The sequence below is a fragment of the Vipera ursinii genome (assembly GCF_947247035.1).
Source record: "Vipera ursinii genome assembly, chromosome: 6".
Taxonomy (NCBI): Eukaryota; Metazoa; Chordata; class Lepidosauria; order Squamata; family Viperidae; genus Vipera; species Vipera ursinii.
In genome coordinates this window covers 14556985-14569270 of record NC_139515.1, presented here as the reverse complement: position 1 = coordinate 14569270, position 12286 = coordinate 14556985, and the positions used below count along the sequence as shown (strand labels likewise).

Sequence of the window (12286 nt, the reverse complement as noted above, 5' to 3'; positions counted from 1 at the left end):
AGTGAACAGAGTTAAAAGGCTTACCATCAATCCGACTAACAAGCTCTTCCAGCATTTTCACTTTCTTCTGAATACCAGGTTGAGCAAAGGTATAGTTATCCTAGGAGACAAAAACATTTTAAAAATTACCTGTTGACCAACAGATACAAAAAAGATGCTTCCAAAAACTTCACCTATTTAAATGAATAATGCATTTCTAGATCTCATCAGCTATCAGTTTGTCTCACCATTGATAAATGACCAACAACACAATAATAAAGTTACCAAGAGAAATATTTGTATTAATTATAATTACTTGGCTCTGTTAAGATCTGTCATTGAAAAATGGGACATTCTAGCCTGTTTAAGTAAGATACCTTTTCTCTAACTGATGCATCACCAACAACAGAAAAATAGAAGCTAGGAGTTATACAACCTGAGGAAATAAATACATCAGAGAGCAGAATTAGGGAGAGTGTAGACTCATTGGTGTGTTATCTTCAATATTAAGGTGTCAATCGTTATTTCAGTAAAAAAGGACTGACATGACATCAATACTGCAAACATGAGAAATTGTCAACTTTCTTTATAGTAAAGCCAACAATATATTCCCAAATCTTGAAAATAGTTATCTATACCATACCACAGTTCCTGTTAAAAAGGAAATGCATTGTAAATGCTCCATTATTCTCTATTCTAAGAAGTCAATTTCTTTGACAAAGCATCTGAGAATTCTAGAAATGACACGCTAAAATGTCTTTTAAAAAAATTCATTCCAGTTGAAACAGTAGTATATTTCTTTGTTCTCATTTGAGGAATAATCCCTATAAAGAAAACGGTAGTTCAAATTCTAGGCGGTGAGGTAATTGTATTTCTGTGCTTTCAAACAGAGCTACATGAGGCAAATTTTCCTTTCAATACTTTAAAACAGAAGAATGCACAAGCCATATTAAAGCTTTCCATCCACTAACCATTTTTCAAACCTAAGAACCCATCTTATTGGAAACTAAGTGACATGCTTTATGTATCATTCTCTTGACAAATAGATACGTTTTATGATGATTAAGAAACAACAGAAAGGAATTGTGAAAAACAATGCAAAGAACATTTTCCCAAACAGCAGTAGTCACAACAGAGAAAAGTGCATCTGTCAATAAAAAAAAATATTTTGAAAGATCACTGGATCATATTAAAGGAGTGGGTTTTTTTCCTCAGCTTGCCTTATTCTGTGCACTTCTATCCACCTACATGGAAGTTAGGGTTTCAGCCCATGTATATTCATGGCTGTGATCGAGGATGCTTAAAAACTAGGCCATTCAAAGACTGCCTTCATGATATAAGCCTACTGAAAGTCAGGCATCACAATGCATACTACATGATGCCAGCTACTCGATGGAATGATTTAAAATATCATCCTCCTACTTGCAGCAATTCCAAAAAGAAATCTGACTGCTCAAATCTGAAGCATAAATGTAAGTGCTTAACTCTACTGATTTCTTATGATATCAATTCATTGGATTAGGTATGAATTTACAGAGAAGAATGACCATTGGTCTCATCTTTGATTGAAATGTATTCATTGCAATTACATTTCACACACCGAGAAAAGGTTCAGAGCAACCTTGAGTCCTTTAATTTAAATCCTCTGTATCTGTGCTTTTAGCTATCATTTAATTAATCCTATTTCTGTCCATATTACTTGTATTAATTTATCATTTTGTAATTATTTGCATTTTAACTACTATCCGGCATTGCAATTTGATTTAGGCTTTTTTTTAAAAGGGGGGGCTTCTTTTTTTCAAAGAAAATACTCAGAGGAGCATCCTTCTTTGGAAAGATAGCATATACGTTCTACTATCTAAACATGCCTACTAACAAGTTTTAACAGTCATAGAAAGGAACACTGAACTGATTTCTTTGGGGGGGTGGAATATCTTTTTAATGCACCTTAGAAATGGTAAGGGCCCAGTTCATGATAAATTATCTTTACCAGCAAGAATCAGGCAGGTGGCCCTTTACCAATACATGCAGGAACACCAACTGCTGCAACCTGTTTATCAAATGTTCTGCTTTTCAATATCTCTTAAAGTGCTTCCAAACCCAAGTGCAAATGAAATATGCCCACTGGTTAGAAAACAGAAATCAATTCACCTGAATGCCATCAAGCAGTTTGCTCATGCACCAGAAGCTGTCAGCTTCAATATTCTGCAGTACCTCAGTAGAAAGACTGGAAACATCAAATTTTTCCAAATCTTCTTCTGAAATAAAGAGAAGGCAAGAATGTCAATTAAATGTGGGAGACGAACACAAGATTTAACACACAATATATATGTATATATATAATCTTAATTAAATTTAACTATGATGGTTGAATTGAATGTCTTTGCTAGGGACTAAACAGTCTAAGTCATGAAATTGGACTAAGGCACGAGCTCTGGTTGAACAACAGAAATATTTGGGAATGCAGTTTATTAGATATTAAAAATACCCACAAGCCATTGTGAAAAATTGTAAATACTTTGGCATACAAACACAAAATCTGGAAAAGATGAAAACCTTCCAACACAGGTTCCCTTTCCATCCTGCATCATGACCGCAAGAGACCCTAAGAGTTCCATAATTATTCACCTATATTTACAAGATCCCAAAGGTATCATCATCATCTCCAATTAAAAGTGTGGTTCATCCCCAAGGAGAGTTTAAAACACACTGAGTGATAAAAGAAATAAATTGGTTAATTTCATGGTGCAGCAAAGTACATGATGGTTTAAGACAGGGGTAGGCAACCTCGGCTCTTTTATGATTCATGGACTTCAACTCCCAGAATTCCTGAGTCAGCTGACTCAGGAATTCTGGGAGTTGAAGTCCATGAGTCATAAAAGAGCCGAGGTTGACTACCCCTGGTTTAAGAGATTAATTGTTCGGCAACTGGCTCATATTTATGACGGCTGCAATGACCTGTCCTGGGGTCATGTAGTCACCTTTTTGTGGTCTTCTGATAAGCAAAGCCAATGGGGAAGAGTCACTTAAACACCGTATGACTGACTTAACAAATACAGGGGTTCACTTAACAACTGTGGCAAGAGAAGTCGTAAAATGGGGCAAAATTCACTTAACAGGTGGCTCACTTAGCAACAGAAATTCCGGGTTCAATTGTGGTCGCAGGCCGAGGACTACCTGTAAACAGCATGTCATTCCTCTCCCTCTAAAAGTTGAGGGATAGCATGCATCTTCATCAATATCTACTACACCAAAGTCTCCAATTACAATGTCTCAAAGCAACGTCTCTCATTTTTTCCCGTTTCCTGCAGCAGTTCTCATCACACTCGCTGTATGAATGTAAAAAGATACCAGAAGGGTTGCCTAAAGAAAAATGACTGTGACATAAAAAAAAAAGTGAAAGGCTGATGCGACGGGCTGTGGTTGCTGCAAGCACTTTCCTTAGCTCTCGTTTATTCTTGCACAGCACGTGACTCAATTCTTGTGAAAAACTTCTGTGGAGCAAACAGTAATTCACCGAGGAAGGAAAGATGTCTGGTCCACAGGCAGCAGCAACACAATGCAATGAAAGTGGAATTACAGTTTTTAAGGTGCCGTATGCAAATGATAAAGGATGGTTAAGAGCAAGTCCAGCAATGGTATTTTGGTTTACTTTTAAAAGCCCTGAAATAGTGCAGCATTTCTTGGTTCACCACCAAAAAGAGAGAAAATGCTTTTCTCCTAATCTTTCAGATATAAATGTTTGCCAAACAAGTCCTTCTGCATTCAAGGCTAACACAAGTTAACCTTCTCTTTATCCTGCTTCAGATTTATCCACAGACTCTATGACTCGGTGACCCTTTAAAACTGTTTTCAGATGAGCAGCAAAATAAGTATTGGCTGCAAAACAAAAATGTTTAGACCTCAAGGGCATCTTTTCAAAAAATTACTTGACTTTTTCTACCATTGAGCATAAGGTTCCTTACTGGTTTACAATACATATTTAAGTTTGTAAGATAATACTGGGTTACCCTTTACAATATATTTTCCTGTTGAACGAGGTTAGCTTTGAAAATTGCCAGTTACCAGATAGGAGCTAAACACTAGAAATTTCTTATACTGCACATACATATCAATATACTGACCTGAAACAATATAGGAAACAGAATAAATACAAATAGACATTTGAAGAGAAAAATAATGTTTTAATTCTGGAATTTCCATACTGAGTCCCATTTCACAAAGCATGTGCATCTTCAGAATCCTCTTGACTCTCCTTTCACCACAACTGTTACCAAATTCTTAAGATTTCAAGTTTTAAATATCTTCAGATAGTTAAATACAACTCTGAATCAATTCCCCTCAGATGAAGAACCTGATACAAAACATTTTCAATAATTCACAACCAATATTACAAAAAAAATAAATAATGATTTATTTCATTTAGAGATACCTGAGCCACCGAAAAATATTAAGAAGTGGAAATGTATGAAACAACGCTATTTAAGAGGAATTTTATTTCTGGCTGTGATTTACTAGATGCCCTTGACCATCTTTTGGCAAGAGGTACTTCCACGAAGTTGGGAACATTAAGCATATTGGTGCCTTGCTAGTAGCAACACTTCTGGATGAATGAAAGTGAATTTAGAGAGTTCATTTATCACAAATAGGGAATCATAATTTGTATTTTAATTTTTCAGAATAAAATTCATAGCATGCAACAGCATTCTTCATTAGCATAACCTAATTACACCACAATTCATTATTCCACAAGTAACTGTTAATACTGCTACTAGGATTATAAACATGTTTACAAAATTTGGAGGTACGGTGGGGAAAAGAAATCAGTCAAGAATTACATTTTATATCACCTTCAACTGTTAAAATATTGCAATCCATGTGCTCTACAAGAAGTAATAAAACTGAAGGTTTAATTAAAATACTACAAAACTAAGATTTTGTGATTGTTGTGGTTGAAATAACTCTTACTGGTTATTTCTCAAAATGGTTTGGCTTTATTCCAATGAAACAGTTAATTATTACCCAGTCTGACAATATATACTGAAGCACTCTGTTGTACAAGTTGTGTTCATACTACTGTTACAATCAAATTCTTTTACTTTAAATACAGTTTACCATAATGCACTGTCACTTATTGTTTGCTAAACATTAGCTGTTAACAATCCCAGAAAAAGTGTCATAGAAGCCACAAATGTACATTAGGCAGGAAGAGGGAAAAAACATTATGTATCTGCTAGCTACAATGGCTGAGCTGACAGGTAACAACACCAACCCAACATTTTAAACCGCAGCTTGTTGAACCACAGTAATCCAATTACTAAAACACAATGGGTGATTTCCACAGAATGCTACCAAATCAAATTTTCAACTTTCTCCACAAAGGTGCTCCTGTGCAATTACTTCAAAGACAGCAACTTCATTCATGCTCTGTGCATATAAAGCATCTCATCTGAATGCTTTGCGTTGCTCTGTAAGAAAATTACACTAACCTGTTCTTACTGTGCAGATGGCATCCTCATTAGTTCAACTTTATATACTGTAAGTACTTCCAAACACTTTAATATACAAGTGCACTCATTTTCTTTTGAGCCACAGCAGAAGAGATTTGTGATACTAAACTGGAAAGATGGTGGTGAGTAGAATGGATGCAAAAATTAATTTCAAATCTTAAAATGTGATTTAGACTAATATTTTATTTTTTATTTATTTTAATTCCATTTATATCCCGCCCTTCTCCGAAGACTCAGGGCGGCTTACAAGCTTAGCAGTAGCCTTCATTCTATGTATATGCCTGCTTATTAGGGCTTCCCCCCCCAGCGGCATTATTACAAAGTCAGCTTAATTGCCCCCAACAATCTGGGTCCTCATTTTACCTGCCTCGGAAGGATGGAAGGCTGAGTCAACCTTGAGCCTGGTGGGATGCGAACCTGCAATAATTGCAGGCAGCTATATAACAAAAGATTCCTCTCAGAATAAAGCATAAAAATGTAATTTGAGGGACCCAGGCTAAAAACCTGCATCTTGTTTTTGTGTCTGGTATTCCAGGGCTTTTCAACCTTTTCACCCATTATACTACTTTTAGGATATGGCAACATCCGAGTACCACCAGTTGCCTAGCAAGGTGTCAAAAACTTGATGACCAAAAAAAAGAAAAAAGTAAAAAAGTGATGAAGTACAGGTAGTCCTAGAGTTACAACAGTTCGCTGAGTGACTGTTCGAAGTTACAATGGCACTGAAAAAGTGCCCCCCAAGCCACAGCCAAGCAAGACACCTGCCTACCCGCCCGGTGGCGTTCTTCCTCCTGTCCGAGGTTTTTATTGTTGTTAGCGTTTCTGTTGAGGATTGGCAGCTAGGGTGGGATGGGGGGGTTGTTTGGTTTTTATTCCCTCCCGTCTGCTGGGTGGTTGCAACAGGTTTTGGTCACTTCATATGACCCTGGGACACTGTGACCGTCATAAATATGAATCAGTTGCCAAGCATCTGAATGTAAATCACAAGACCCTGGAGATGCTGCAACTTTCACAGCTGATTGGTGCTTCTTCTGGGTTCAGCAGAAGCACCAGGATCAATGCCGAGCTCCAGCTGGAGCCTGGCGCTGATCCTGGCGCTTCCACTGAGCCCTGACAGCCCTGCAGCTCCAGCCGTCTCTCGCTCAGGCTTGTGCAGTGCTGCCACTGGTTCAGCTCATTCCCCTCCCCCGCTACCACTTTTCTAGGATGGTCACGTACCACCTGCCAGGTGCAAATGTATCACAGGTGATACCCGTACCACTGGTTGAAAAGCCCTGTGGTATTCAGTGGGACTTATTTCCAAACAGATACATACAGGATTGCCTGAAAATGTATTTTAATCATATATCTTATAACAGTAAGAATGTAATGAAAAGGTTACTTTAACTACATGTATGTTATGCATCAAACTAAATATGCTATCTTGCATATTTTACAAAATTGGATGACATTGTTATTATATGTATCTTATCAGAAATTTATTACCCTTATGAATCTTTTCTGTTGTTTGATGTATGACTGTGCTTAAGGTTTTGTTAGGAAAAAAAGAAAAAGAACATTCTAGTAAGTAAATAATTCCTATTTGCCACAGATGTAGGAAATAATCTGGATAGCTGAAGTAGCATTTTAGAGAGGATACTGTATATTCAATTCCATTTTAAAAACAGAATTAAAATATAACTATGGGGAACTGTTCTTTTTTGAGCTATTAATCAAAATTCATATATCAACATCTTCTTCTTGTTGTTGTTAGTTGCAAAGTCGTGTCCGACCCATCGCGACCCTATGGACAACGTTCCGCCAGGCCTTCCTGTCCTCTACCATCTTCTGGAGTCCATTTAAGCTCACGCCTACTGCTTCAGTGACTCCATCCAGCCACCTCATTCTCTGTCATCCCATTCTTCTATTGCCTTCAATCTTTCCCAGAATTAGGCTCTTCTCCAGTGAGTCCCTCCTTCTCAAGCATTTGAGTTTCAACATATCAACATCTAGGAGGCTCTTTATTTCACTGTTTTAAAATTGCAGACTTCTCCCCCCACCCAATCTTTTCAAACCATTTGGCAACTCTTTCACATCTGTATCATTGGATTAGAATTTGATATTATTATCAATGCTAAAATAATGCCACTCTCACTTGATGGCATATGAAATCTAAAATTCAATCAAAATATGTATTGAAAAACTAGTTATTTTAAAGCTATTTTAAAATTGCATTCATATTTCTCTTCAAATAAATCCAATCACCCAAATTTTCTCTTTAAAGTAGAATTCCTGCCCCTGGGACCTATTTTAAATTTAAAAAGCATTTAATGATATTTATTTTAAATGTAAGCACCACAGTTAACTTAAAAGCACCGAAAGACTCTTTAAAAACCATACTTTTAAAAATTGCATTCTAGTTTATTGAAGGCCGAAATAGCGTGTGGAAGTATCTGCAGTTGAGAAAAAAACAGTACGATCCTACTTCTTACATGATTTTTGGAATTAACGCATAGATTAGAACATCAATTACCTATCATCATGTTATTTGCTTTTGAAATAAGCAACATTGTACAAAATGCAGAAAAGGAATAGGTCACCTCACTACACCTCTCCATAAGTTTTGATAATTGCAAATAATCTTAATTATACCAAGCCTATTAAAATACAGATTTTTCTCTCTCTTTTTCTTTTTCCATTCATCTAGCTATAACTGTTTTGGATTTCCCCTTCCTTTTGACCCATTCATTCTTTCAGAATATAATTCTTCTATTTATATGAACAATTTCAAAACTTCAAGTTAAAAACTTCATACAATAAAAAGGGAATGTCTAAACCCGTGGTGGTGAACCTATGGCACGTGTGCCACAGGTGGCACGCAGAGCCCTCTCTGTGGGCACGCGCACCATGGCCCAAGTCCTAGGCCTTCAGATAGGTTTTATAAAACCTTTTCGCTTTAGGCCTCCACCGCCGTGTGCAAAAAAAAAAAAAAAGATTCAATCAATTTCAACTTCTCGCAGGGGAAAAAAAAGATCTCGTAAAGTTGGAATTGATTGAACTTTAGTCCCACCCAGTCTGCCGTTACCACCAAAGCCATGCCCACCCAATGGGCCACACCCCCCAATGGACCACACCCACCCAATAGGCTATGCCCACCCGGCCCCCGACGATACATAAGTGAGCTTTGGGTTGCAGTTTAGGCATTCGGTCTCTAAAAGGTTCGCCATCACTGGTCTAAACCAATTACACAAAACAAAATTTGCTAGAAAACAGTATAAATGCAAATGTCACCCTAACCCTAACTCCTAAACCCAATACTAAAGATTATTTAATATTTTATTCATTACAAAACATAAAGTTAAGATAAACCAAATGAACTATTTAGAGGAGGGGTGTTAAACTGCCAGCCCACGGGCCGGTTGTGTTACGAGGAAACTGCGCCCACCCCATTGCCGGCAATGGGGAAAAAGTTCCAATAAATTGTGCGACGTCATGTGATGTTGCGAGTTTGACATGTCTGATTTAGAGGTACAACAGTTTATCCAAAGTGGAAACTGAGGAAGTAAAAGAATGGATACGTAAGCAGCCAGCCTATTTTAAGTGTAATTTGAGTAGCTTACAAAAAACAACTGTTCAGAAAGAATGAGTTTTCATTTTCTTTTAAACATTATAATTTAGCCCTCTCCAAATCATATTCAAAGCTTTCTCAGAATGTCTTGCACAATATTTATCCAAATTCATTAATTTGATTTAAAAAATGTGTTCAGTTGTTTAATATTTAAATAATGGAAGTATGGTACAAAACCATAATAAATACCAGTAACTGGAGAGGATCCAAATAATTCTTTTATTAAATCTATTCGCTGTTTTCCCTCTGTTAAGAGCAAAGAGTGGCAAAGACTGGTTGACAGAGTTCTTAAATAGAATTACAGAAATAAAAAAATGAGCATAGATACTAATTTGAACATTGTCAAAGAATTATTTTGCAACTAATAACGTGGGACAAACAGGAAATCTGGGTATAGAGTTATAAACAGGAGGGCAAACATTGTTAGTGAATAACAAATATGTGCCATTTAGCTTCATTGCTTATTACAGGAATATTATATTCTTCATACTGACCAAAAATGAAATGAAACATTTATTCTTTTTCAGTTATCAACAGCAGTATCTTCATCATAGTCAGTATGATTAGAATAATTAAGATGTTAGGACTAGGAACAGAGGAGATCCATATTTTTATTTCCCTCTCAGCAAAGGAAGCCTTATAGATGTGTAGAGCACACATTGGCAAACTATAGCCAACAAGGCCAAAGTTGGTCCACAGTCTGTTTTGTATGGCCCACAAGCTAAAATGCTTTTCTATTTTTAAATGGTTGGAAAAGGAGCTTTTGTTTTGTGACACCTGTATGAAATTCAAATTTCAGTGTCCACAAATGAAGTTTTATTGGAACACAGTCATGCTTGTTTATTTATATATTGTTTATGGCTGCTTTTACGCTGTAATAGGAGTACTGAGTAGCTGAGACAGAGACCATAGGTGACATTTTTACCACTTTGAACTGATGTTCAGTACACTACAAATTGCAATGATGCATTTACAACAGGGCTTCAACTACCATGCATATTGCTGTACAGCAACATTTATTTTTTCTTACCAATGGACATCTATCATGTGAAGAAAAGTGGACTTCAAATGTCATACAATGGAATATGGATTATGTTATTGACATTAAATAAATGATAAATTCATAATAATAAAAAAATGAAAATGAGGTTACCACCATAACAAGTTTCAAGTGAGTCACCTATCAGTCAAGTAAGGAAAACCATTTACCAATGATGATTAATGAAATTGTATTTGATTGCAGCAACTGAAAAAATGTATCTACAGAAAATAAACTTGTTTATGACTATTAGCTTTTTGATGAAAACAGTTTTTTGAAAAGTTGTAGACACTGGGAGCAACATCAATAGTCAATTAAAAAAATAATGGAAATGATTTTACATTGCTGTTGATGAGTTGACAGATCTTGTTTACTTGAGGAATCAATTGAGATCACTGAAGAATTAGTCTCTATGAGTTGTCGGCATCAAAGAACTACAGAAAGGAATATTTTCATAGAAAATAATGCAGTACAATCTTAAACGAAATCTGTTACGATTTGTTACAACTGATGGTGTTAAAAATATAAGGGGAACAGAAAAAAGCTTAGTTGGACAAATTTGCAAAGCTCGTTAAAAGGTAAGGTATTTAAAATAAGTGGTTATTCATTATACTATTCATCAATAGGCACTTTGCAGAAAATATTTCAATCTATTGAACCAGTAGTATCAACAATTTCTTTCACTGTCATAGACTTAACTATAATCAATTCCAAGATATTTTTTTTCCAGAAACAGAAGTTGAATAACATGACGTGCCCTATACAGCAACGTGATGATTCCCAGTAGTAATGTTTTATTCTGAGTTTTCAGCTCAGGGCTCACAGTTTTCTACACAAGAAGTACTGTTCTAGTCCCCATAATCAAACACTGAAGGGCTTTGGAAATTAGCTTTTGCTGCAGACTCAATAGTTTTTAATGAATTCAGCCTAAATTCAGCTTTTACAAGGCAAAACAGCATTTATATTCAAAATGTTTTCTGAAATAAAATCATTTTGGTGACAACTTATATTCTTTTAATCACAAATAATGTCAACCTGCTTTATAAACTTCCACTGCTATCAAAAGTTAAAATAAGAATCAAATTCTCCACTGCTGCTCAAATTTGCAACAGATACATCTTCCAAGTTCACTCTAAAATTCCAGTAGCAGTTTCCACACCTTGATGCAAGTGCAAAAGAAATCCCCATATTTCAACATCCATTTAACTACGCAGTCGAGGAGCTTCCACTTAAATCTCAATTGCAATTAATTTGCAATGTAATAATATGCTAAAAGGCAAGCTTCGAGAACATCTAATAAAAGCCTATAAATGCCTTCCAAACAATTGATATGTTCAATTAAAATCATATGCTTGTGCACTGATATTAATACATTTTTGGTTAAAGACATTTTAAAAAATGAAATTCTTAAAATTTAATTATAGATCAGCATTAACAGCTACTCGTTAGCAGATCTGTATTACAAAAAGGTATATGTTATTATTATTTGAATTTCATCAAAAAATGTGTCCTAGAGTTTTCTGCCTTTCTCTTCTCCATCACTTTAGAGGAAAAAAATCTTGCAAGACATAAACAAAAAGAAACTAAAAAAATATATGAAGCCCAATTTAGACAAACAGATATAATGTTCTTGCAAGTCTACAGTGGTGTTGGATTGCTATAATTAACAAGCTTGAGCACCACTTTTTGTTTGCAAGAACAAAAATGGCAAGAAATCAATAAAAAGCAAAATAAATATTTTCTATTGATTTTCCACGGAAAGCCCCACTTATGAAGAAGAGACAAAAAAGCTTAAAAGCATCCAGACAGAAAGAAATTAATTTCATATTCTAACACTATCTTGGCTAAACTTCATTATCTATTCTTTCTTCAATAGCATCTATTTGAAGCAAAAATCCAATGGATGGCGCGGTGGTTAGAATGCAATATTGCAGGCTAATTCTGCTGACTGCAAGCAGTTCAATTATCACTGGCTCAAGGTTGACCCAGCCTTCCATCCTTCCAAGGTTGGTAAAATGAGGATCCAGATTATTGGGGGCAATATGCTGACCAGTGCTTTTTTTCTTAAAAAAAAAATGTGCCGGAGCCGGCGCAGCTGCTGTGGGAGCAGCAGAGCCTGCTCTACACGGCGGAGCTGTGCAGGGCAGGCGG

At 36.0% G+C, this 12286-nt stretch overlaps 1 protein-coding gene across 2 annotated transcripts in view; it reads right to left on the bottom strand.

Moving 5' to 3' along the window:
• The window catches only part of TBC1D22A (TBC1 domain family member 22A), a 123323-nt gene that overhangs the window by 46766 nt on the left and 64271 nt on the right, over positions 1-12286 (bottom strand). For both annotated transcript variants that reach the window (XM_083365105.1, XM_083365104.1), the window contains 2 exons: positions 2131-2237; positions 25-100 (listed from right to left, as the gene is read on the bottom strand). In XM_083365105.1, the coding sequence (XP_083221231.1) occupies positions 25-100; positions 2131-2237 (183 nt within the window). The remainder of the gene's footprint in view (positions 1-24; positions 101-2130; positions 2238-12286) is intronic.